Raw genomic sequence first — 27,908 nt, forward strand, 5'->3', positions numbered from 1 at the left:
TTTTTCCTCTTTAAAAAACATAGGTCATGCATGACCCACACGCGTCCGTGTGTAGTTAAAACGCCACTTTTAATTACTCATTAACTAATTAATGAATTTTTTTCATTTTTTGGCAAAAGTTGGCCTTTTAGGTGTAGGAAACATTTCTGAAATTTCAAAGAAAAATATTAAGAATTGGCTTAGATATTGTTTTTGTACCCTTCTGGGTTGTGTACGACCCATGATAGCCAGCGAAGGTTAATAGTAATAATAATGGACATTTATAAACTGTTCAATTTACATTTTGTTCCCCACTCCCCTATCAATACCTCACCCCGGCCCCTCCACACACACACACACACATGAAATCACATGCCAGAATACATTCATGCAATTGTACATTGGAAACCACCCACCCATGATGACCCCTTGAAAACGCATCTCTGCAACATGCACTCAGGCATGTACATCCACTTGATGCATGGATGCTTGTTAGCACCCAGCCATGCACACTTGGCAAACGGCTTCACAATAAAGCTTGCATTTAAAACCAGATAGAATCAAGACCAGCATTTAAAACCAGATAGAACCAAGACCAGCACCAAAAAGCAAGGTTACAGAAAAGATCAAGAAATTTTGTTTTGTACAGCCAACCAATGGGCCTACTGAAACTATTTCCATTGCAACAACCAACAGTACTTCTCTGGACACTTCCTCCTTGTTCACTCTGCACTCACAACAGTTTCAGATTCTGCATGACAACATAGACAGCACGCTGCAAGTGTCTGTCTCAAAACACATCTAAGTTTCTGTGTGATGGAACAATTATTACATATTCACAAATGAAATTTCTCAGATCAGTCATAATTTAGGCAAATGTTTTGGTCTACAATTAATTACAGCCTGCTGTCCTCACATTAGTAAAAGTCTGACAAACTCGCATCCAATCCCTCCTGTACATGAATAAAAAATTTTGTCAAATTTTAGTCCCAACTTTGTAGGCCCAATAATGAGGGTCTGAAATAAAATAAACACCAACCTGAAAATCATTGTGTCGCACAAAGAACTTTACCCAGCCAAGAGAGCAATGTAAAAAAAAAAAAAAAAAAAAGTTCCAGGTCATTGATTTTCCAGTTAATGAATTCGGAGGTAGAAAGAACAAATCCATTGAAAATGTTATCGGGATATTTTAGTTCAGTTTCTGAAGGAGGCGTTGCTGTATTCAGACAAATCCATTTTCACTACACATCTGCTTGTCAGATGCCTGACCAAGATGTAACCCAATGTGTGTAAGCCTTGGGGGGGGGGGGGGGGGGGGGAGATAAGGGAAACAAGTACACATTACATGAATAAATATGCAAAAAAAATTAATATTTGATATAGACAAAAATTAGAATGAAAATAAAGCAGATAAAACAGAAAACAAAAACAAGAGGCAAGGCTTTAAGACTCACTTGTGACACACTTTAACCAGTAAAAAAAAAAAAAAGTGTTCTGAATTTAATATAAAGCTTTGGGGAGGGGGGTGGGGGTGAAGAAGAGTATGAACCAGCACATTTTGTTCATTGGAATATCTGTTTATGAAATTCTTTGAAGTCTGTGGTAAAGGAGACATTGCCATTGCCTCGAGCGCACCATAACATGTAGCTTTTTCTGGAGATCTGCGTGTTCGACAGGCTGACAGAAACTACATCGTGGTCCGTTTTTTAATTTCTCTTTCATGTTCACTCAAGTATCCACTTTAAAATATTCATATGCAGTAAACACGATGATGGTGTCGTTAGTATCACATGAAAAACAAGGTCACACCATCTTCAAAACCCCCTTTTTTTTTTTTTTTTTTTTTTTGAATTGCCAACCAAATATACAGCTGGAAGACTACAATATATTATTGGTCTGTCTGAAGATTTTCTTCACAGTCATGAATGTTTTATGACTTCTGAAGTTGGTACTGGCAGAGTATTTACAGAAAAAATGTAAAGTTTACCTCTGGACACAGACATATACAACCAAACATCTGGTTATACACATACAAGTGAGAAAAAAGTGACAATAATAATAAATATATAAATGTAATCAAATGGTATTTTTATATTTAACATCTTTTCTTCACCCATTGCAAAACAGATTCACCCCCATTTCCCCCTGACATGAACACAGTGAGCCAACAAATGTGCTGAACTGGAGAGGTAGTGTCAAACAGATGGCATAGGGGTGTGGCAACTCAGTGGTTTAAAATTGTGCACTTCCTGGCTTCCAGTTCCACAAATGAAATCATGCACACATGCAATACAATATAAAACAACTTTATTAATCTGAAATAGTAATTATATATGCATTCAATGGCCTGTCACATGGCAGTTTCTCAGCCCAGTCATCCATTGCACACATCAATATAAAGTAACTTCAGTAACTTGAGTGAGGTACACAGTGGGAATGTCACTGTGTACATGGTAGATTAAAATTATTTGCAATTGCATCATTTGTCATTCACACATGCTTAAATGAGAATTTACAATCTGTTCATACAAATATGTGTACAATAATAATTGATCAATCAAAAAGATCTAAAATAATAATAATCTAGAATTAATTGCGTCAGCTGGAACACACTGGCAAGTTGTGTTCTGTTGATTTTTTCCCAGTGGTAAAAAACCTTTAAACTGGATCAGACATTCAAACTATTTTTTACTACTGATAACACTATAGAAAGATAAGTTCTGGAGTCAATGATCAACTGAAAACAACACATAATTATTACTCATTTACTGTCAGGTCACTGATGGTCAATTTCACTGAAAAACTGGTTATATTTACATGGCTGCTATTGATTCCCACACTCAATTTGTAAGCTGGAAACAGTTCAGTATATTGATTCGCCGTCTCAATCATCAATGATGATGAGTCCCTACAGATATGAGTGTACATGCTTCAGTACTGCCTACAGATGACACATCAGTTACTTTTTGAAGTGTGATTATGTTGCTGCAATGCAGTGCACGGGGTTCCATGGAGGAAATGAAGGTCTGCCGGCATGTTTTATTAAAGTCAAAGGTGATTCAATATCTTTTCTTCTTTATTCTGATTCAGTGACTGCACAGCCAGCAGTTTGGTTGATTTCACTGTCATTAGTGACTGGAATGCAATCAGCTGCAGAATTAGCAGCTTCAAGCTTTTCTTTATCGCGCACACTGATCCGTTTCATTTTTAAATTCTGCACATACTTCATCTCCCCACCCCATAGGCGAAAGTTTCGGAGGTTGTCCTTGCTGCAGAGATCGGGAACTTCTATTCCCACGCTCTCAAACTCGTTCTTCTCCATATCCTGTGTCATCTTGATGGCCGCCTCTCTGGAGGCGTGCTGCTTGCTGCCTTTCCTCGACCCCACACTATTTACAATGGCGATCTGCTCCAGCTCATCATCGAATCGGTTTCGGAACTGCTCCAACATGTGCAGCAGATCGGACTTGCTGTAGCACTGTCGCTCATCGAGACGTTCGTGGAACCACAACAACCTCTCGGCTTGTGTGTCCAGTTTGCTGGAACGTTCCTGTCGACCTTGGTCTACGCGGTTTTTGTGGAGAAGTCGTCGTTCCTCCTTCATGGCCTTGCGGCTGTATGGGTGAGCAATCTTCTCCGTCTTGGTCTTTTGTGTTTTAGGCATGTTTGTTGAATGAAGTTTCCCTCACTGACTGTGGAACATGTGCGTGACGACAGGAAGAAGGCAACAGGAAATCGCCCTAGAATTTTGGGAGTCACAACAAATTAAACCATTTACTGATTAAGTCAATTCATACTCAAAATACATTCTATCAGTATTCATTATTCTTCATAATCGTGAAGTGAAAATATATTATACTGAATATCGATTTGCACGACAAATACGCCAAATTTAAATCGAAATTCTAACATATAAACTTCTCATATGGCTCAATTCTGAGATTGCTCTTCGATTTGCGGGTCACCTCGTGTGTTGGATAACCTCTGTGCAAAAAGCGGACAACTTCAATGAACAATTGCATGCCAAGGAGATTTTTGTGAGGATCGCCCATCATGCAGTCGACAAAGGCTATACTTCGTTCAGTTGGAGTCGTTTCCAGTTACTGTCGAAGGTTACTTGACATTACATTAGGCCTATATTTTAATCAGATTGTACGGCTATGAGTATGACGATGTTTTATGCATGAAAATTAAAGAAATCTATGAAATCAAGATCAGCATAAAATCTCAGTTTATTGTGCCATTATGGATTCAGCTTCACTGTCAGTTGTCAGTTATCTTCTCCATCTTTCATGCCGTATTGAGCTGGGTTCTCTGCGTGTGTAGCCCGTGTGTACAGTTCTCAACTGTTCTGACTGTGGTTAACGACTGAGGCTTGGCAGCCGGTCTCATGATCTGATTATAACACCAGGTACCGTTACCAAGGCTTTTCTGAAATGCATCAGGTAATGGGTAATGCAGTATCGGTGCAGGTGGTCAGCGCTGGTTCCGATCTTGCCTGGTGTGAGAGGGCATAAGGCGTGAGTGATGTCAGCAGCAGAAGACTTCTGCTGATTAAGTGATGGAGCAACTGGGGTTCTTCGGATCTTTGGGTTACTCCACTTATGTACATGTGTCACCATCATTGAAAGAAGTATATTGTTGATCATGTGGAGTATGAACTTGTTTTGTGACCACCTTATTTCCAGTGGACCCCATTTTAGATCGAAGTATTTAGCATGGCCTCCAGCCTTCACACAGGCCAGTGTCCTCTCATCATAATTCCCTGAAGTGAAGCTTGCCACTCTCCTCATGTTGTCTTCAGCTACTGCACTTGATTCTTGAGGTGTGGGTCCCATGCTGACAAAACTTATTGGAAAGAGGGGGTTGGAACATAGTCTGATAGTGGTACAGGCTCCTGCTGTCATCTTAAGACTACAGTCATGCAGTTTTGCTGAATGAATGAAACCTAAGGACCTATCTCTGTGTGCATTGAAATCTTGGTTCTGTACTCTGCAGAATTCAAGGGATACAGTAGTACTTATCCAGCTGGCTGCTCCATATAACTTGATAATACATGCTATTTCATTCTGTTGGCAAAGGCTTTCTTTTTCTAAGTCATTGATTATGAAAACAGAGATGAAGAACATCTGTAAAGATGATCACACATGTGTTTAATAATGTGTCACAGTGCATGTGTGTGAAAGAGATTGAAAGATAAGACAGGAAGGATTGGATTGGTTAGGAAGAAGTCATTTTACAAGGGATATTCATTAAAGATTTCCACTGACCCACTTCACATGGACTGAGAGGAATGAAACTTGGCACAGTTATTAATTTTTCTATGCTTAGGTAGTAAGGTACCACAATGGGGTGACACTTCTTCTTGTGCTTTATGCAGAGCTCTGTGAAGACATTGCCAGTTGATCATAAATGTCTGTAGGTTGCACTAGAAGTCATGACTTGACCTCGGAAATAAGCCTTTCATCGTCTTGGAACTGGAAGTGCTAGCTCTTCAAAAATGAATTCATGGTTGGAAAAGGGTGGAAGTGAGATGGTGTGAGGTCAGGAGAATAAGGGGGGTGGGGCAGGGTTTCACAGCCACAGGACTCTGCTTCCGTCTGAGCAACATGCAAGTTACGAACTGGGGCGTTGTCTTGCAGGAGGTGGACACCTTTGGTCAGCATGCCATGTCTCTTGGTTTTTATGGCCTCCCATGATTTCTGCAGCAATGAAGCATAGTATGTCCTGATAATTGTGGTACCCTTTGGCGGGAAACCCATCATCACTACTCCATGCTGATCCCAAAAGACTGTGATCATGACCTTGCAGGCTGAGGGTTGGACACGTGCCTTCTTTGAAGTTGGTGGGTCAAAATGCTTCCACTGCTTTGACTGGTCTTTGTCTCCAGATCATAGTGATGGACCATTGTTTTGTCCTGCGTGATTTGCCTTTCAAAGAAGTCCTCCAAGTTTTCTTGGCACATGGCCAAAAGAACTTGGGAGCACTGACTGGTTCCTGCTTCTGGAAAGTTGTGAGGAACTGGGGAATCCATCACGCAGACAACTTCTATTATTATGATATATGTACAAATGGTCATGGATGATTTTTTTCTACAGACCCCACACTAATCTTGACATCATGGGCTAGTTGATCACTTGATGGTTGGTGTCTTCATCAGTGGTGGACTGTGGTCACTCAGGAATGGGAGCCGTTTCCAACAATGTCCAACTATACTTGAACTGATGATGCCAATGCTTGACTACGTCAGACAATGGTGCATCCTCCCCATAAGTCTCTTTCGTCTCTTTGAACGTCTCCCTTAGTGTGCAGCCTCTCATGTGCAGAAATTTGATGATGGCTCTGCATTCAGCTGGCTCTGTTATCACACCTTACTCCTCCATAGCGCCTGGAAAAGAGAAACTGTTATGAGTTCAAAGATGCAAATTACCTCTTGAACTATAGATATGTAATATGTATTATTATAAATGTGTAATTTCAGCCTCCTACAGTAAACAGAAGTAAGTCAGGAGAAATCTTTAATGAACATTCCTTGTATACATATGTGCTATCATAAACTGCTGACTCAAACTGAGTGATGTTAATGATCTGAAATGATACAGAGTTAAAAATCATCATTGACCGTCTCCCCAAAGGTCTTGGGCATAGGTTGTCAACAACATTCAACCAATTTCCTGTCTTTGGCCGTGTTCTCAATCTGCCCCCAGACCAGCCTATCTCATCTGTTTACCAGTTTACTGTTTAGTGTCAGCCTTTAGGTCAAGGCACTGGTATTCTTTGGTTGGCTGTATGTCCGCTTTCCATTGTTATTCCTTATCAGACTATTCAAAGCCTGTCATTGTCATTTTATGTTACTGTTAGAGGCTTGTTTTGACATGGTGCGCGAAATCCACCATCATCTTCTCCAGAACAACAATATTGTCACTGTCTGAAATAAACTTATAGAGGGTACTGAACATGTATGATGTTTGCACAAGACTCTGTTTACTTCTGCATTAATGATATTTTTATTAAATATTTTGATAATGGATCTCTGAACAGAGATTAATTACATACTCTTTTTTACTTGACTAAATACTAGCTATGGTAAGCACTTGGCACAGTGATTATTGGATACTTCTGCTATGGAAAAGGAGATGGAATCCTTAGAACTGATGATTTGAAGATCGAGTGTTTCTTCTTACGACTGAGACAAGGTGATAAAAGAATAGATAACTGATAAGCCATACTGAGATGAGATTTTAATGTAAATTTATGGATATTTATAAATCTGAGAGCCTGAAGGGTCGATCCTGAGATTCGTGTTAATCTGTTGAGAAAATGATGGGAGTATATAGGCCTATATGTCTGATAGATTTGTTGATGTATTCCCAAGCAGTTTGGATTCTGGCTTGGTTCAAAAATTCAAAACTGTATGTTTGAGTGAACCTGTTTCAAAATGCCTCTCAGTCTCACCTCCATACCTTTGAACTTCACATTTCACACTTGGATCAGATATTGAAGTACTCTTTTGAATGTGCCAATCTGTATTTTTTGATGTAGACCATGTAGTGAAGAGGCTTTGAGAAGAGAAAAAACGCTCAATGTCTCAGGTCACGGTTGATCGAAGTCAAGCCCGCTGTTGTCAAACTCAAAGTTCAGAACATGGCAAAAGGCAATCCATCCATGGCACTTGTTGATGCCACCATGAAAAAAAAGGCACACACACTCACACAGACGCATGCGCATGTGATACACATACACGAGTGCACATACACACATGTGTGTGTATGCATGTAATATCTTCTTTCCTATCAAGTGCCTGAGGCTGTAGGTACTTTGGGTTGACACTTTTGTAGCATTTCATATCATTGCTTTCTTTTTGGTGCTGAAATTACGTCAGCAGATGCCTGCTGCAGTATACTTCATGACTGCAGATGTTTGTTGTTGTTGTTTTTTATCAGGGATCTATAGATGGAATACCAAAGATTCATCTGCATTATGTGCATGAAGTGTTATATTTTGTTCAAACAAGTTCTTTCTCTGTCTCTCATTTGGACGTTGGTATATTTGTCAGTCATATTATCTTTGTTCTGGCATGGCACCTTTTCTGTATTGCGCAATGTCACTCTTGGCTTTCTGGCCACCCTTTCTGTAACTCTGTGTGTGTGTGTGTTTGTATGTGTGTGCGGTGCACATGCAAACTCTCACACAAAGTTGAACAGAAAACATACACACAGACATGCAAACACACACAAACTCACACGCACACAAAAACTCGCCCTCACACACACTCTCCCCTCTCTGTGTGTCTCACATACACATGGGAGTGTGCATTATCATACAGAGGTTAATTGAAAGCACACACGCACCACGCACGCATGCACAATATCACTTAAAGTGGAAGACGTTAAACTGAAGACTACTAGTACTACTACTACATACACACACACAGAGTGACACACATGCACACACACTGTTGCAAACATGCTCACACTCACAAACACTCACATACACACACACACATAAAACAACAAGAACAACAAAAATAAAACCAAAAAGAAACAAAACAAGACTTCAAATTGTTTTTAATTATAGAAAATGTTTGTGTTCACAGGTTGGCACAGAAACAACTCAAGACATGCCAGTGCCTAAGTGCCAACCATCTGTACAGCACCAGCACCGATGTGATTCCTTCACCTCATGTGGAGGGTCAACCCAAGATCTATGCCCCCAAAATAGAGAAGCTTGTGGAAGATATTAGTCAGCTGACCTTGCTGGAAGTGGCGGACCTCAATGAGCTTCTCAAGGTGACACATTGTTTTTCAGCTAGTGAGCTTTCTTATAATCTAGCAGTTTGGGGGCTTTAAAGAACCCCCACACCCCCTCCACACCTCCCAAAAACAAACAAAACAAAAAAACACCCATGCCAAATATGCTGTTTTTTTAATTTTTATTTTAAGTTCTTCATAAAGTGTTTTGGGAACTTAAAAAAAAACACCTTGCATCTGTTTTATCCCTTCATTTTGATGGAGTGACTCTTTCAAGTTTCAGCCAAGTGAAGTGATGTGTACTACTTGGTCTGAAACCAGTGTTATATAACTGTTCCAGAAAACGCTCAACATTCAAGACACACCTATGATGGCCATGGGAGCAGTAGCAGCACCAGCAGCAAAGGTAGGCACAGTCACTTTCTGTGGGAAGGATCAGGATGAAAGGTGACATGAAGTAGAAGAAATCAGAGAATGAAAAGTGACATCAGGTGTTGGTCAGGTTTGTTAAAAGCCTGTTCACAGATCTGTGGAATGGGGTATTAAAATAGACATTGCAATAATGTATGTACAGTTCAGTGGCTACAGTATGCCACAGCCATTGGCTTTCACGTCTGCTGACATCTGTGATGTGGTTCAGAATAAACAGCCTAATGACATGTACTATATTGTGACCTGCACAATGCAGAACACAATAGCTTTCAAGCCTGCTAAAAGATCATTGATGTGAAGAAGTGCAGGAGAATTATTGGTGGGAATGAGGTCTTCTTCTTCTCCTTCTCACTTCCGGAAGAGTGATTGTGGTGCCACACAGAAGAGCTGTTCTCCACATTCCTCCAAGTCTGTAGTTCCTGTTGTGTGTCAATGTCCAGATCTCTGCAGATAGTTGTACACTACAGTGTTAGGTGTGTGTCAATGTCCAGATCTCTGCAAATAGTTGCACACGACAGTAATGTGAAGTGGAGGGAAGAAAAGGGACTGACAGTGAGGACTCTCAAGGAACTGTAGGGGGGCAGTCCTTGTAAGAACAGTATAACATGAGAGGGAAAGACTGCTGGCATAAATGTACAGAAAAAAGAGTGATCGGAAAAACAGCAACATAAAAACCCAGCATGACAGGTTTTGTTATTGTTTACAGCATACATTCTGTTCACAACATCACTAAATATAAGTTGTTTATAATGTACAATACATATAATTTGTTTACAACATACAATAACTTGAATAAGTACAGTTTATTTCCAACATAGATAAATATAATTTGTTTACAGTGTGCAATAACTTTAATGTGTTTACAATGCACAATATTTATAATTTGCTTTCAATGTACATTATTTTTTGTTCACCCTCCATTTGAAGTGTTATTGACCCTCCATTTTATGTTATTGATACAGAGTTATGCTCAGTATTTGTTCTGACATCCACTTCTGTGGGGTATCTTTGTGTGACTCTGTGTATGTGTTTGTGTGTGTGCATGCATTTGTATGTGTGTGTGTGTTTACACAGGAGGAAGAGGAGGAGGAGGTGGCTCCCCGGAAGGAGAAGATGGCGTTCACAGTGAAGCTGACCAAGTTTGACGATGCCAAGAAGGTGCAGCTCATCAAGGCCATCAAGGGATTGATACCTAACATGAACCTTGTGCAGGTGAGGGGAGTGTGTTGTGGATGTCAGTGTAAATTTCACAGTTTTATCTTTCTTGTTTTATTGCCCTTTGATAGCTCCTTTACAGTCACCTTGGTTATAAGTTAATGTAAGCAACTTGATTTTAGAGAAACAAATACCACTTTGATAAGTAAAAAAAAAAAAAAAAAAAGAAGAAGAAGAAGAAGAAGACTTAAATACAGTTTAGGAGATCATCACAGTAGAAGATATAAAAAAGAAAAAAACCAAAAAAACTGAGTAAATAGATACTGTATTCAAGGTGATCAAGCCTCTTTTTTTTTCTTTTTTCTTTTTTCAGTTCCTGTCTTCTGAAAGATAAATACAAAAGCAGCATTACTTTGATACTATGATTAATCCATATGAAGGTTGGCATTTTCATGACGCAAAATGCTGCTCCACATCCTCATTTATGGTGACCTGGTCATGCCCCAAGTTATGTCATATACACTGATAGTCAGTAATGAATGACTGAAAAGATTTTACTGGTCAGGTCTTTTTTATGATTTGACTTTGTGATTTAATGTGATGTTCTTCATTCATGATTTACTGCTGGTAGATGACAGTGCACTGGTGTTGGTTACTTCGCATCTGCAATCAGTTGTTTATATATTACATGTATATGTGATGATGATCATGAGTTTTGTAATTGTAATCCAGTTGTAATAATCATGGTAAAGGTGATGATCATAGTAAAGGTGGTAATCATGAAAATGAAGATAATCTTGTGGTAATATTCATTATCACATGGTGATTATGATTTGTGTTTCATGATTGTCATGTGTTTGAAATAATAAATGATTTGTGCGATGCTTATTGCAACATGGTGATGGTGTATAATGATGGTGGTTTGTGTGGTAATAACGGTGGTGATGATGATGGTGCTGTGTGATATTTGCAGGCCAAGAAATTTGTCGAGAGCAGCCCTCAAGTGGTGAAAGCAGACATCCCCAAAGACGAGGCAGAGAAGTTGAAAGAGGAGTTGGCTGCTGCAGGGGGTGTGGTGGAGGTGGAGTGAAGTGTATTCTCAGGACCTTGCCCACCACACTGCTGAATGTGTTTGGAAGTTAAAGTGATACCAATATCAGTTGCTGTCTGCATCAACCACAAACTGCAGACAGACTGTGTGCATTATTGGAGTGTATAATATGAGGTATTTTAGTCATGTTTGTGCAGTTTTATGTTTTTCATTTCATGTTTGTTTGTGCAGTTCCATGCTTGTTTGTTTGACATCTCATGAGCTCACTTTCATCTCATATTTCTTGATTTCATAACTTTTAGAATATGTTGCATGCACACCTCTATTGCTGGGTCATTTTAGAATGATTAAATCAGATTTTCAGAAGAGAGGGGTCACAGGTTTTAATATTTACTTTAACACTGTGGAAGTAAGATAACAGCATGGGAGTTTTGGATTAGACATTGAATGTGGTCTTGCTGTCTTCCTTTAAAAATATTTTGATATATAGAGAAATGTTAAAATATGTGGATGTGAGAAAAATGGGGAGTCACTGTGACCACCTGTAGCAAGGACCATAACTCCCTGCAGTCTTCAGTCTGTCACTCTTATCTTCTGCTTTTGTTTCAATTCATAACAAAAAGAGCATCAGTGGAGTCTGCTCATATTCTGTCATTAGAAGTAGGAGGACTTTTCCTTAAAGTTGTAGTTGTTATTTGAGTCTGTTAGAGCTATGATAAAAGTTTTCCCCATGTCTCCACCCCTGTTTTCTGAACTATCATAAGATCAGTGATAAATGTACAACTATGCATTGTGTGTATGAATAAAATATCCCTTGAATGAAGAACCTATCCTAAGCCACTGAAAACATTTATGTGAAATGAACCAGAACCTCTATGTCATGATGGATTAAAAAATAAAACATGCATATGAAGAGCTATATGCAGTGTGTGCCAGTTATTGAAAAAGTGGATAGTAAATGGCCTCATAAAAATGCAGCTTAGCATTTTCATTAATGAATGGATAAAACTGCATGAAGTGTACCATCTTCTTTTATTGCCTAATTGAATTCACTTTAATAGGCAAGAGGAGTGAACTTCTGATCTTCTTTCTTCATCACTCATAATGTTCATGATTAGATCAGTGGCATTGGAACTGCTAACATCAACATTACTGTGCAGTAAAAAGGACATTGAAATAAGCAGCCTTTCTTTGGTTTTCAGCTGTTTGTTTAGGTGTTGGAGTTAAAGCCAGGGTTTGTGAATATGAAAAGTGATGTGGTCAGAGTGAAGGATTAATTTAGTTAAAGTGCCTGTATTCTGTATATGTAGAATACTTTTTATCCTTACAATATAGTTCCTTATATCTGTTAAGGCTTTATTCTCTCTGTGGTTCTGTTCCTTAGTTAATGTGCTGACAGACTGGATCAGGTCTTCCGAACTTTGTTAAAAACCTCCTCTGGTGTTTGGTTGAAAGTTAGTTTTGGCCAGCTGTGGCACAAAATGCCAGTTTGTTTACTGGCTGTACAGGGCATATAAATATGAATATCAAAAGTAAAAGATAGAGGTGATAGCTTGAATTCAATGTATCCAAGCATTGAATGACCAGGTTGATTTGAAAAAAACACTTTGGCATGGTACAAACACATTTATTTGGGAACAGTAAAAATGATTTGGGGAGGAGTAAACCAAAGGTAAGGCAATTCCAACATGATTCCTTTCCAACACCTGTGGCAATACTCTCTGGCCTGGTCAGATGAATTTAAAAAGAACAATGCACCTTTGCTTGGTGTCGCTTGGCAATAGCAGTGACTTAAAACCTTTAACTGGCTACAGAGGCTAAACATGTGGATGGCCAGCTTGATTGCTTGTATTTGGAATGGATCACACACTGACATGCACTTACAGATATTCCAACTTTGCCTTCAAGTGTGTTTGAATCCCCAGCCTCTTTTAAAACACAAAGGGCTAAGTTCACATTGACATGCAATGTGTTGTTTGATGGGTTGAAATTGTGTGCTAATGTCCATAGGTGATGAAAGTGGAAAAAAGGTACTGTGTACATGAGAAAGGGAAAAAATTAAAGGAAAGAAAAACTGACTGTTGGATATGTTTTCCCTGGCCTAGAAGAAATTGTGGAATGTGCCTGTTTTTTGTTTTTTTCCAGTGTTCATGGAGCTTCATCTTCAGCAGTCTTTTTCATACATGTACTTGTACACCACACACACAATCACACTTTTCGAGGAAGGTGGTAGAATGGTAAGACGCTCAACTGCCAATAAAGAGAGTCCCGCTTACCCTTTCTTCCAAGTTTGACTGGAAAATCAAACTGTCTAGTCATTCGAATGAGATGATAAACCAAAGTCCTGTGTGCAGCATGCACTTGGCACACTGAAAAAGAAGTCATGGCAGCAAGAGTATTGTTCTCTGGCAAAATTCTGTAGAAGAAATTCACTCTGATAGGTACACAAATATATAAACATGCACTCAAGGCCTAACTAAAAGTATTGGGTTATGCTGCTGGTCAGGCATCTGCCCAGCAGATGTGGTGTAGTGTATTTGGGTTTGTCCGAATGCAGTGACACCTCTTTGAGAGACTGAAACTGAAACACACACAATCACACACATAAACATGCACATGCACTCACATAATCATTGTGAGGATACATTCCTTGAGAGACTGAAACTGAAACACACACAATCACACACACAAACATGCACACGCACTCACATAATCATTGTGAGGATACATTCCTCACATATTGCACTAAACTTTCATGCTGTCCAACAAACCAGAACTTGGAAAATCATGTGGAATATAATAATGCATTCAATGGACAGGACCCTACAGAAATGCCAGACATGGTAAAGACTCCACAAGACATATTGCATTCCAGACATGCTGTACAGAAAAGCCCACTTGTGAAATGTTTAAGGGTGTGACCTTTCAAAGTTCACACAGTATCAGTAAGCCTTTTAGAAAAAAAAATCATTCATGTTTGTTTAACAAACTACAAAGACCAATAAATGTCTCTGCCTACTGCAAGAAGTGCAGGTATTACTATTATATATATGATTATTAACCCCTCAGAATGAATACATAAATATGTTTATGTTCTGCAAATCTTTATTCATATTAATGATATCCACAATAGTTTACCCCTAGAATTGATAATACATAAATGTAATGATATTCTGCAATTGTTTCTTCATATTAATGATAATATTCTGCAAAAAATTAACAATGAAGAGATAACTTTGTTGAAAGCACGAATTAAACTGTTCATTACACTTCTGTGGCACAAGACATAGACATTTATAATTTTGTTCTGGACAGCATCTTGTTATACATGTTGTGGATGGAATGTAGAAACTGTGAGAATTGGAACTTGGGCAGTGAATGAAGAAATACGCATATAAATGAAATAAATAAATAAATGAATTATGTGTTGCAAAACAGTTTTTAATGATCTGCCAAATAAGTAGCATAGAAAAATCTATCATTTCATTGCAAATGCAAATGTTTCCATAGCACAATATGGATTCAATACAAATTAAAGATCTAAACTTGCTCCAATGAAACATAATTGAAGGAATACAAATTTAATGAAAAAAAAAGAAAAGAAAAAAAGATAGAAATGCAGCAGTCGCACAGAACTGAAATAAGAAGCATGTCAGCTGAAATATGAGGATCACAGTTTTTTTTGGTTTTGTTTTGTCTTTTTGTTTTCAGTAAATCATCTGTCATCAAGATTTCCTTCCTCATAACATTTTACCCCTCCCCCCTCCCTCCCCTCCACCATCTCCCTATCCCTTTTCTCGTACCCTCCATTCTCCCTCTCTTCTCAAAAATCCCAGCCAGTGAGCAGGTTGACAGGGGTAACGCGATCAGAAGTCACTGTCATCGCCGTCTTGCGGCACAGGCTGTGGTCGCCCTCTCTGACCAGGCACACCCTGCATCATGGCCCCAGCTCCCTCACTGTCGTCTTCTTCATCTTCATCGTCATCATCCAGGTCTATCTCGGAGTCCCCTGACCCCTCTGATTCGCTGTCCTGTGGACACACATCAAATGTTGTAAATGTGTGACAACGTGCACACAATACCATCAACATGATGATAAATCAAGCAGCATGTTATGCACTTGCTGCCTTACATGTAATAATTATGTTCATGCAATTCACTGGTAATGTACATAAATGTCATCAACTCTTGTCAACATTTTGAAAAACAGACCCGCTTACCCTTACACACTGAGCATAATTTATCATACATACATTGAAGATGTGCAGAAGATAACATTCAAAATGGAAAAGAAAAGCACATATTTGTCTTTATTTTTAAAAGAATGTTAGAATGAGTATGAGCAGAAATACAACACTATATGGCTGAACTAGAAGAAAATGCTAGAAAAGTACCAGTGTATAATAATAAACTGGCTCAAATCAAACACAATGCAGCATACATTCTGAATTATTCAGTCGCCCATGCACATGTGTTTGACAGTGAAGGGCACATAGAATACAGAGCGTTGATTCCAGTGAAAGTCATTCATTAACCACCATCATGTTGGAACAACATGAAAACTGAGTAACTGAAGTTTATGTCAGATTTACATATGGTGTGTCTTTATTTCAAATACAACCATACATATATGTTAATGAAAATACGATGAAAAACTCAAATCAAGAAGCTGCTGTTCACATGTAATGCTGCCAAACAGTCAACTGTCTACATGTTTAACTGTCATGTCAGAAAGCTGTTACATGCTTTCCTGTCAATTAAGGAAGCTGTTTACATGTTCTACTGTCAGGTCAGGAAGATGTTTACTTCTCCTACTGTCAAGCATGTGCTTTACTGTCAAACCAGAAAGCTATTTACATGCTTTACTGTTGCATCAGGAGTTTGTTTACATATTTTTTTCTGTAAGCTGTTTTCACGCTTTACTGTCATATCAACAAGATATCTCTCTGCATTACTATCATAACAAAAAAGCTGTTTAATTACACATACTTAACCGTGACCCACTAGTGCAGACTCCGGCAGGGGTCTGACATTCCTGTCCTGTGCAAACTACTATCCGCCTATGCAGAGAAAACGTTTACATGCATAACTGTAATGCATTATTGTCAGATCAAATTTATTTCTGTTCTCTGAGGTAAAAAAAAAAAGGAAGACATTTCCATGCATTACTGTCACAAGGCTGTTTCTATGCATTAGTGTTCTCAAATAAGAATGCTATATGCATCACAAAGTCTTAGCAAGTCACTTCTGTATGTACTATCTGTGTGAGTACAGTTCACCATCTTAAACTGATGGAGAAGTCAACATAGTAACCTTTACAGTATGCTTTTCACAAGCACATTCCCTCACCTGCCTACTGGACTGGACTCACTGACTCACTTGTGTAAACAAAGTGAGTCTATGTTTTAACCTGGTGTTTGGTTGTCTGTGTGTGTGTCTGTGTGTCCGTGGTAAACTTTAACATTGACATTTTCTCTGCAAATACTTTGTCAGTTGACACCAAATTAGGCATAAAAATAGGAAAAATTCAGTTCTTTCCAGTCATCTTGTTTAAAACAATATTGCACCTCTGGGATGGGCACACAAAAAAAAAGAAAAAAAGAAAAAAAAGAAGCCTAATCATATGCAAACTGTGTTTACTGTTATATTTATATTTTTGTGTATTCTCTAAACTTGGCACTTTGATCTGATGTTCTGACCCAACAACAAGAGCAGTCATTATCATTTTTTGTTCAAACAGGAACTTCTTTTGCTAAGCATGGAAGTTTAATTTATTTTGCAAACGTTTTTGGTGCAGATAGTAAAAAAGGGAAATTACTCTGTAACTAATTCTAGGGGACTTAATTGGCTTTAAACTGATCTTTCTCATCTTAAACATTACATTTTGAAATTATACTCAATACATAAAAAGCTTGGATTTTTTTTTTTTTAATTTTTTTTTTTAGTGTATCACAAGTGAGTCTTGAAGGCCTTGCATCTCTTGTTTTTATTCTGTTACTGCTGCTGATCAGGAAATGTGGCAAGTCTCCACAAATCACCCTTCCCACAGCACTCATATAGAACCATGTTCCCTCCAAAGCTAATAACATGATCTGAATAAAAGCAGCTGTCTACTGTCTAACTGAATCAAGTAAACACTCAACTAAATTTGTGGTGCAGGAAAATACATATTGAAAGTTCCAGTATGAAAGCCAACAGCCAACTCAATATCCAATACATGAACTGGGTTAGTCATGTGGTGATTATTTTCTTATACAAAAAAATGGAAAGAAGCAAAGAGCAAGGAGTATGACATGCGGCAAACAATATCACTCAGCATGCATCATAATTCCTCACACAGATTTATTGCCCTAACGCCATTTTTAATGATCCAGTATACAGCACAATGCAGAACAACAATGAAACCAAACAACAACCCTGTGCAAGTACAGGCTTATTCTTCAAGTCCCAGTACACAACCAGTTTACAATGGCACCACACACCACCATTACCATTACCATTCACATACAGCCCAAGCAAAAGAAAAGCCTGTTCAATACAAGTACCTCTGGAAAAACAGGGGACATGATCCTCTCGGTCTAAGAAACATTGGAAAAAATGTCAGATTTTTTAATCAACATTGATTATATTATTGTCACGACACCCATCACTTACATACATAAATATCAGTGCTAGATGATTTTTTTGTGTGTGAATACACAAACCACTTGCATTTGGGCAATGTAACCTCAACTGAGACTTGCTAAACTGACTGTGTATAAGTGATATTCCTACATAAAGATTTCTGTCAAGCGAAGCTGGGGTTCACAAGTGGGTCTTTTGGCAGAAATAAATTCACCATACAGCATATCCCTGTCAGCCAAATGACTTAAACCCTATGCTGCCTGCATAACAATATAACATGTCAGTGCAGCTGTGTACACTTCACTGCAACAGTTATGAGAGAACTTGTCACTGAAATACCCTGAATTTTCCTTGGTTTGTATTGAGTTAGTTGACAAAAACACTGGTAGCTTTAGCTTGGGGAATCTTTCTAGATTTTATTTATAGCTAGAAATTCCATCTATGTCATAAGGCAATCCTTTATTTGAACAATTTGGTTGGATGACTGGCTGTGTTTGGCTCCCTCGTTGTACGCTCATCAAAATGGTGACACACAGCTCAAAGCGTGTGATCAATGTGCAACAGAACAACCAAAAATTGCTTTCTTTAGCTGATGCTCTGAAAGAATTGAAGCATCAACTTGAAGAAGAAGCCAGGGATGAACTTTAATTGGATGATTCAATAGAAAAAGGAGCAATGAAGAGACAAACAGTGGACGACAGTGGCTGTACAGAACAGACTCTGCCCACATGACTGACAGTGACACGACCGAAATCTTGGGTCTGACTTTACTGATGGGCATGATGATTTCTTCAAGAAAACTGATTTGACTGAAAGGACTAGACAATCATATCTAAGTTGTTATTACTCAGAGCAGTCACAATGATTCGCGTATACATTTCTTTTTATATTTTTTCATTGTGGTAGTTCTAGTATAATTTGTGTGAACAGTTATTATCCATTTGTCCAGAAAATAAATGACTGTACAAATGACCAGACAAATGTTCATAATAAACAAGTTGTAAATCTGACACCCCCGCCCCCCTCCCCCCAAAAACCCCCCCACTGATTTCAAAACAATCACATGTTTTTGGAAAAATGCAAAACTGGAAAACATCATGTGTTTTGTATTCTTTATTCATTTACCTTTCAGAAAATAATTACCTTTAAGGGTCTCTTTCCAATAACAAAGAGCAATTTTTTTTTCTGAAAATATATACCCATTTTTTGTGTAAAAAAAAACCCTGGCAAATATATTTCACATAAATCTAATTTCCCTGGCAGCAAAGGGTTAAGACGGTTCCACCTGTTCTGAGAGTCACCAGAACTACACGACTTGTGACAGACACACATGTTCTGTGAGTCACCAGAACTACATGACTTCTGACAGAAACACCTGTTCTGTGAGTCACCAGAACTACATGATTTCTGACAGAAACACCTGTTCTGTGAGTCACCAGAACTACATGACTTCTGACAGAAACACTTGTTCTGTGTGTCACCAGAACTACATGACTTCTGACAGAAACACCTGTGTGTCACCAGAACTACATGACTTCTGACAGAAACACCTGTGTGTCACCAGAACTACATGACTTCTGACAGAAACACCTGTTCTGTGAGTCACCAGAACTACATGACTTCTGACAGAAACACTTGTTCTGTGAGTCACCAGAACTACATGACTTGTGACAGACACACCTGTTCTGTGAGTCACCAGAACTACATGACTTCTGACAGACACACCTGTTCTGTGAGTCACCAGAACTACACGACTTGTGACAGACACACCTGTTCTGTGAGTCACCAGAACTACACGACTTGTGACAGACACACCTGTTCTGTGAGCCACCAGAACTACATGACTTGTGACAGACACATGTGTTCTGTGAGTCACCAGAACTATATGACTTCTAACAGACACACCCGTTCTGTGAGTCACCAGAACTACATGACTTGTGACAGACAGTCTGTAACCTGGAGATCCCAATGGATCCCAATGGCCAACTATGGTCCGCACCTTCATTCAGCAGACACAGCACAAGATTCTCTCCAACCCTGAATGAAAGAAACTTTTATGGCACAACACTTAGGTGACAAACAATCCTAAGCGAAAAGAGTACAGAGAGGCCAAAGCACAGCCATCGTTCCACAGCTGTAGTATGATCATGATGCAGCAGCATCAAAGGCAGCTGTCCTCTGGGATGAGCAAATCATTGCATCAGTCTAAGCAACCTCAAGTTTGCGTACGGTTTAGAAAATGAAATGGAAAAAAAAAGCTGCGGACATGACAGAACAGGGCCAGGAGTCTGTTGGCCAAGAACCAAGAACCAACAGGTAAAACAATAAAAGTACAGGTTGGTTATCTGAGCACGTTTATTCGCAATTGTCTGGATAAAGTACACAGTAAGGTTATCTACTTCAGACAGATAAACGAACATCTAAAAATAACAGATTTATCTAAAAGGTTATGAGGAGTAAACTGGACATTTAGAATGACAGGGAGGTAACTGATTATAGCCAATTAGTCAGGTCTGGTAGGGGGGGTGGGTATTTATTAAAACATACTGGGAAATAATGGTGCAAGAGGAACTTTTCTAGGGACAGACAGGTGGGGATGATTCATTACTGACAGGTGGGGCAGGTAGGAGAATGTCAACTGACCTCACTGATGTCAGGGTTCATGCTGCCGGCCACTCTGGCTTGACCTCTCTGTCCTGCTGCTGTACACACACACACACACACACACACACACACACACACACCACATCATCACCATTATCATCATTAATAACACAGAAACATGCAGCAGAAAACAACACAAATTGCTGGAGACAGAGAAAGTGAAGCCACTATTACAACAAAATAAGCTTGTGTTGCAAACCACAGAATAAACATTTCAAAATACAGAACCTTTATTACTTTTTTTTCTAAATGAAGCATGCTCACCCAGACTGGCAACCTAAAGGACTGTTACTGGTAGCAGAGGGCAAAATCTAACATTATCTGACTCATATGGGTATCATGTCAGAAAGTATCATGTAGAACCTCCCCTGGTACATGACCTGGGCTAAGGACAGAGAACAGCAGTGAGGAACAGAGCAGTGGAAAAGACAAAGACAACTGAGTGATGAGCATAGCAGACTGAGTGAGTGATGAGCATAGCAGACTGAGTGAGTGATACTGAGTGAGTGATGAGCATAGCAGACTGAGTGAGTGATGAGCATAGCAGACTGAAGTGAGTGATGAGCACAGCAGACTGAGTGAGTGATGAGCATAGCAGACTGAAGTGAGTGATGAGAACAGCAGACTGAGTGAGTGATGAGCATAGCAGACTGAAGTGAGTGATGAGAACAGCAGACTGAGTGAGTGATGAGCATAGCAGACTGAAGTCAGTGATGAGCATAGCAGACTGAGTGAGTGATGAGCATAGCACACTGAAGTGAGTGATGAGCATAGCAGACTGAGTGAGTGATGAGCATAGCAGACTGAAGTGAGTGATGAGCATAGCAGACTGAGTGAGTGATGAGCATAGCAGACTGAAGTGAGTGATGAGAACAGCAGACTGAGTGAGTGATGAGCATAGCAGACTGAGTGAGTGATGAGCATAGCAGACTGAGTGAGTGATGAGAACAGCAGACTGAGTGAGTGATGAGCATAGCAGACTGAGTGAGTGATGAGCACAGCAACTGAGTGAGTTATGAGCATAGCAGACTGAGTGAGTGATGAGCATAGCAGACTGAAGTGAGTGATGAGCATAGCAGACTGAAGTGAGTGATGAGCATAGCAGACTGAGTGAGTGATGAGAACAGCAGACTGAAGTGAGTGATGAGCATAGCAGACTGAAGTGAGTGATGAGCATAGCAGACTGAGTGAGTGATGAGCACAGCAGACTGAAGTGAGTGATGAGCATAGCAGACTGAGTGAGTGATGAGCATAGCAGACTGAAGTCAATGATGAGCATAGCACACTGAGTGAGTTATGAGAACAGCAGACTGAGTGAGTGATGAGCATAGCAGACTGAGTGAGTGATGAGCATAGCAGACTGAAGTGAGTGATGAGCATAGCAGACTGAGTGAGTGATGAGCATAGCAGACTGAAGTGAGTGATGAGAACAGCAGACTGAGTGAGTGATGAGCATAGCAGACTGAAGTGAGTGATGATCATAGCAGACTGAAGTGAGTGATGTTCAGAACAGACTGAAGTGAGTGAAGATCATAGCAGACTGAGAGAAGAGCAGAGAGGAGAAAAGTGGAGGAGAAAATACAGAAACAAACTGGAGAGAAGAAAGGGAGAGGGGTGGAGAGTTGAGGATCACTTTGTGTGTTGCAGACAGCCCAATAGGCTGTGCCAGCCATGACCAGACACCAGACACGCTTCCCCTTTTACCTTCCGGCCTCATCCTGTGGTGTGAGGGGCGTGTCTGTTTTCCTGTCAGCCCCTCCTCCTCCGAGTCGTTGTCATCTTCATCCCCATCAGGCCCTGCCGTCCACCAATCATCAACGCGTCAGTGTCACTACCCAACAGTCTAACAGAATGTCAAACTCACGGTCACTATCAAAACTACGAATATCATCTCTGAATAAGGCACATGAAATGTCTGGGTTCAGCGATGAAAACGTTTTTGTCTACATCATTGTGCAATCTTCTTCTTCCTCTTCTGCACATGAGCTTCAATCCAACATTCCTTTGTATGTACAAGCGGGATTTTGCAAACATGATTGTTTTTAGGCTGCCTTGTAGACAACAGTACTCTGCAATCATGTGGTTAACATCACATGAAAGCATCAAACATCAATAACACAACAATCAATTTTTTTTTATATAAATCTTTTAACATAAACAAACTTTAAACATTAAAAAAAAAAATGTGTACACCAAACCACTGTTATAAAATATCCTTGCACATCCAGTCAGTGGATCCACTCACCAAATATTTTCTCGTCATCATCGTCGTCATCATTGGTAATTTTATGCTGCTTCTGCTCCTCATGCCGTATCTTCTCTGCCATGACTTTCAGGGCCTCCTCTGTCTCCTGCTCTCCCCAGCAACACACATGTCCATCAGTTTATGTATCCCAAATAGTGTGACGGTGTGATGTGTTGCTGAGACATCTGTGTTTAGGGAGTGTAACCACTGAATTTTTGGAACCTGGGATTTAATACTTTGATGGAATGCATTTTTGAAAGAAAAGAACCTCAGTGAAGGGAAAAAAACAACAACAGGAAAAAGATATATATGTAACTGCTCTGACATTTCCCTTCTGAGAATAGATGGTAAGATCTTTGCCATAGACCTCCTCTCCATGCTTCAAACTTAGGTGCTATCCATATTCTGGAATCTAACTCTGGCCAATCCAGTAACTGCAATCATACAATGATCAAACACAAACATATAAGCTGTTTAAGGCCAGACACGGTAGTGAAATTTTGACCAAAATCATGATTTTTTGTGATTTTCGTTTTTTCGCATAATTTGCTTCATCAACATGTGTGATTTCTTGTGAGTGCAAGCACATCTCTTTCTTTTCCTATTTTCTCAGTTTTGTGTTTTGTCTTCGTAATACCATTTTTCAAAATGCTAATGCTCAAAAACTTTAAAAGATAGCTTGTTCAAACTTGGTACTTTCTTTCTTTATATATTCATCTTTATTATTATAGTGCAGTGGTTTGTATAGTACTAGTAAAAGAATGAATATACATTCATTTGAAAAACATTATGTCAAGGAATTTATACACATTTCAACAAAAAAATAATAATAAATGTATTTATTCAAATTCCAAAATACCACTGCACTATAATAAAGAACAAATACAAATAAATCAAATAAAACAAACAGAAATAACCTATCTATAAAGGTACCGAAGTTTTAAGCTTTTATTTTTTTTGTTTGTCAGCCATTTTGGATTCGTTTTCATGGAAACCATCATGACAAATTGCACAAAATCACCTTTTTAGACATGTTTAGTCCAATATCTTTGCATACCATGTCACAGAAAGCCATAAACTTCAAGTTTATTTCATACGTTTTTGTACTACCGTGTCTGGCCTTAATTCTAGTCTTAATGCAGTCGTTAGTACTATGCATAAAAAAAATAATTTCAACACCATCATTTTATCAGTACATTAGTTATTAAACACTATCACTGTATTAATACAGTAATCATTAAATACTATCATTTTATCAATACATTAGTTATCAAACAATCATATATTACACTTCATGCACCAGTTAAACAATCTCCATGCACCACTGAACAATTTCCATGAGCATTCTACCCATAGATGTGACAGTTAATGTCTTCATAATTACCTCCAGACGATCATGTTCCATGCGATTATAGTCATCCAGCTGCTGTTCCAGATAGGACAGGTTGCGGAAGCGCTCCATGAAAGAGCTGTACAGCTTCTGCAAGTCTTCTTCCAGCCTCTCATACTCGTCCATGTAGGCAGGTCTGTGCAGACATAAACAGCTTGAAATCAAACACACACACATTTGTATTCATTCAAACAGGTGGGTCTTAACTACTCATTAAAATGGTTTACATGTTCCCATATATACGTAAACTGTGAGCAAAGTTTGAGGTACAGTATTTCTGGCTGTGTCGCCATGTGTCAATTTGGTGGAAAAAAACAGTTGATCTCAGTATGTTTTCTTTGCTTTTCCACATCAGTATGACAGGAGAGCCTGCTGAGGCTGTAAACTCCCTAGGGTTGAACTGATTAACTGGACAGAGGTAGGTTACGAGAAACAAACAACAAAATGGTGTTTGTGTTCAAGCATACAGGGAGGTATGCACAGTGACTGAGTAGTCTGATGTGTTCAGATAAGAACATAACATCACCCAAAACTTCTGACAGCAGGTTCTAGCAACAGTCACTGCCTTTTGATTATTTCACCAGACAAGCAACGACAGCTGTTATCTGCTCCACAGTCACTTCTGGAATGAACAACGATTCTGGTCCAGCCATTCTGTCAGGACAACTGCTGTAGATGTCACTGTAGCTGATGTGTCCTCCCCCTACTTCACATGTGTCAAGTGTTTGCAAGTGATGTGTATGCACATGAGTACATGCCATCATGCATGCATGTGTGTGTGTGTGTGTGTGTGTGTGTGTGTGCACAGGCAAAAGTACTAATGCATGTTTGATGCAATGCTGACAGCTGCAGTAATTAATTGACAGTTCTGAATTCAGCAGTGTCACTTGTGGTGTTATGCCCACTAGAGGGACAAAGTTCACTGTTGATAGCTGTTATTACAAAGCAAAAGTAGAAAAAAGAAAAAGAAAAAAGAAATACAGAAAGACAAACAAGCAAAAGACAGTTGCTGAAAAAACGTGCAATGCTGCCACAGCCAGCGTGTCTTGCATCTTAAAATAAGTCATCACTGTTGCAAAGAGGGGATCGCAGCAGCCAGTGGGTCATGGTAGAGTAAGTGTAATTAAATGCACACACACATGCATGCATGCACGCACACAAGTTTACATCACGAGACCTCCCTCACCCTCTCCTCTCACAGGTCTGACCTGACACTCTGCAGGGTCTGCAGGCGCTTGTTGTTGCGGTCCAGTTCTGTTTTGCGTTTCTCGATCTTGGCCTCCAGGTTGGCTTCGTCTGACGCCACATTGTCCAGCATGTTGAGCGTCTTCTGGATCTCATGCTGCAGCCACACACACAAGGACAGCATGAATTCATTGAGCTCTGTGCCTGAGCAGTGTTAGGCATCAAATCCCAATTCATTCAACTGGTCTTCCGACCTTTCAAAGAAGTGTAGATAGTGAGGGAAGGGACATGACTCTTGGTAATCTTCTGGGCAACTTACTTGCAAAGCAGAGTTTGAGCATTTTCAAACATTTTTGTTGTTGCAAAATTTGTTTATGATCATAGTAAGAATGTTTTACTATGTGTAAAGTATCAAACTGTTCAAAGAGATATAGAGTTCTTCTGATCCTGACAATGATTTATTGATTGATTGTTGTAAACATTGACAGGTGAGGCAATATGGGAGTGATCTACATTAACTGTCATTCTTTCAGATAAAAAATCATTGTTAAAACCTCCCAGGCAGGGAAGGATGCACATGCTGTCATCCTCACAATACTTAAAGTCATACTAATACTTCACAGTGGCACAAGACTATCAACTTTACAACTAAAAAAAAAAAAAAACCCATCACAGAACAAAACAAAGAAAAAACAGAAGAGTCATGAGTTGTAAAATTTTTTACAAACTAGCAAGAATTTTGACTCCCAAAACTGTATAAGAGTATGCAACACTGAGCAAATGCACTTCTTGCTCACCATCAGTTTGCATGCAGATAATTAAGTAGGAAGTAAGGAACACATCCAGATAAAAAAAAAAGAAGAATCTATGTACATACATTCATTCATACATACATGCATTAATGTACACATACACACACATGTATACAAAGATATGTCCATGCATACATGCATGTACACATGCATGTCTAGGTGCACACACATACAAATGAGCACACACACACACACACACACACACACACACACACACACAAAGACAGACAGAAAGACTGGTACACACACACACACACACACACATACACACACACACATACACACACAGAGACACACACACACACACAAAGACAGACAGAAAGACTGGTACACACACACACACACACACACACACACACACACACATGCATGCGCACACACACACATGCGCATGCGCACACACACACACACACACGCGCGTGCGCACCTGCACAGCCTGTATGGAGGAGTGCAGTCCATGCTCCACTTCATTCAGCTCCAGTGACCGGCCAACCACCATCGTCCTCATTTCCTGAAACACATCAGCAGACCTTGAACACTAACTAACAGCAGCACACATTGTCTTGTCCTAAATCAACTACACCAAATCAGCACAACACTGAGCAGCATACAGAGAAGCACAAGCTCTTGCCCTCACAAATCCTGATGTGAATCACCTGCAAACACACAAATTTCCATTGAAGGTATGTATCTCTCTTTAGACTTTCTTCTAGTGAAACACTCATACATGCTTATGAACACAGTCTTGCTTGTTCATGCGCATGATGATGATGATGATGATTCGGATTCAAAGATGACCATGGCTTCAAATATCAGATGAGGATTGGTGTCTGTGGGTCCGGAGGTGGCTGATGAGGTCAATCCGGTCCCTGAAAGCTCGCCCACATGTGGGACAAGTGAGTGGGTGCTGTCTTGGCAGTGGATGCTGCTCGGATCTTGCGCACAGCACGCTTTTGTTGCGCATCAGTGATGCGCCTGGCTTCAGCTGCACAGGCTGCTGTGGTGATCTTGCTGTGTCATGCTGGATAGTCCAAAGCAAGCGTCTCCCATGTGTTGATGTTGACGCCCAGGTCTTTGAAGGATGCTTTGAGGCAGTCTTTGTAGCAATACAATGCACACACACACACACACAAACACACATTAACACAAGCACACACACACACATGCATATGCATGCATACACACACACACACACAAACACACATTAACACAAGCACACACACACACACACACACATGCATATGCATGCATACACACACACACACACACATACACACACAACAATCCATCACCTTCAATGACAGCAGCAAAACTAGAAGCACAAAGCAGACAAAGAGAAGGAAAAAGCCCAGTCCTCACCCTCAGATCCACTTCTTTGCCCAGCATGTCATACAGGTGAGCACCCTGCACCGTGATCTCTGACGCCAGACGTCGTGCGTCCTTCAAATCATTGATCTGTTGATCACATCAGTCACAGCCTTCAAAACTACCCCTCAGTTCAGTGCATCATGCTTTACATCACTGAACACTGGATCGTATCAGTCATGTCATTCACATTACTGATCTGGCAACTTCACATGTCCAAAACACAAATCTGTTAAAAACAATGACATCTTTCATT

General features: G+C 39.6%; 3 protein-coding genes across 6 annotated transcripts in view; 1 reads left to right on the forward strand and 2 right to left on the reverse strand.

Moving 5' to 3' along the window:
* Positions 1 to 2,269: 2,269 nt before the first annotated feature.
* Positions 2,270 to 3,708, reverse strand: LOC143291839 (translation machinery-associated protein 16-like). Its single transcript, XM_076601956.1, has one exon. It carries the CDS (start codon positions 3,641 to 3,643, stop codon positions 3,056 to 3,058), a length of 588 nt encoding a protein of 195 aa, XP_076458071.1. The 5' UTR covers positions 3,644 to 3,708; the 3' UTR covers positions 2,270 to 3,055.
* A 227-nt stretch (positions 3,709 to 3,935) lies between these two features.
* On the forward strand, positions 3,936 to 13,445 carry LOC143292478 (large ribosomal subunit protein bL12m-like). Its single transcript, XM_076602795.1, has 5 exons — positions 3,936 to 4,091; positions 8,576 to 8,768; positions 9,070 to 9,135; positions 10,236 to 10,373; positions 11,290 to 13,445. Exons 1-5 carry the CDS (start codon positions 4,033 to 4,035, stop codon positions 11,404 to 11,406), a joined length of 573 nt encoding a protein of 190 aa, XP_076458910.1. The 5' UTR covers positions 3,936 to 4,032; the 3' UTR covers positions 11,407 to 13,445.
* A 487-nt stretch (positions 13,446 to 13,932) lies between these two features.
* The window catches only part of LOC143292477 (clusterin-associated protein 1-like), a 17,241-nt gene continuing 3,265 nt past the window's right edge, over positions 13,933 to 27,908 (reverse strand). The window contains exons 5-13 of one of the 4 annotated variants that reach the window (XM_076602792.1): positions 27,647 to 27,742; positions 26,715 to 26,798; positions 25,499 to 25,632; positions 24,285 to 24,426; positions 22,901 to 23,006; positions 22,360 to 22,452; positions 20,635 to 20,690; positions 17,913 to 17,945; positions 13,934 to 15,398 (exon numbers count right to left, since the gene is read on the reverse strand). In XM_076602792.1, the coding sequence (XP_076458907.1) occupies positions 15,234 to 15,398; positions 17,913 to 17,945; positions 20,635 to 20,690; positions 22,360 to 22,452; positions 22,901 to 23,006; positions 24,285 to 24,426; positions 25,499 to 25,632; positions 26,715 to 26,798; positions 27,647 to 27,742 (909 nt within the window). In that variant the 3' untranslated portion in view covers positions 13,934 to 15,233. Of the gene's footprint in view, positions 15,399 to 17,912; positions 17,946 to 20,634; positions 20,694 to 22,359; positions 22,453 to 22,900; positions 23,007 to 24,284; positions 24,427 to 25,498; positions 25,633 to 26,714; positions 26,799 to 27,646; positions 27,743 to 27,908 lie in introns of all 4 variants that reach the window. The other 3 variants (XM_076602791.1, XM_076602794.1, XM_076602793.1) reach the window with 3 other exon arrangements.

The sequence above is a fragment of the Babylonia areolata genome, chromosome 18, assembly GCF_041734735.1.
Source record: "Babylonia areolata isolate BAREFJ2019XMU chromosome 18, ASM4173473v1, whole genome shotgun sequence".
Lineage (NCBI taxonomy): Eukaryota > Metazoa > Mollusca > Gastropoda > Neogastropoda > Buccinidae > Babylonia > Babylonia areolata.

Coding starts and splice junctions, on each gene's coding strand:
- LOC143292478 (XM_076602795.1), top strand. CDS start 4,033: ATGCAGTCGACAAAGGCTATACTTCGTTCAGTTGGAGTCGTTTCCAGT. Junction 9,136..10,235: donor TAGCAGCACCAGCAGCAAAG/GTAGGCACAGTC, acceptor GTGTTTACACAG/GAGGAAGAGGAGGAGGAGGT. Junction 10,374..11,289: donor CTAACATGAACCTTGTGCAG/GTGAGGGGAGTG, acceptor TGATATTTGCAG/GCCAAGAAATTTGTCGAGAG.
- LOC143291839 (XM_076601956.1), bottom strand. CDS start 3,643: ATGCCTAAAACACAAAAGACCAAGACGGAGAAGATTGCTCACCCATAC.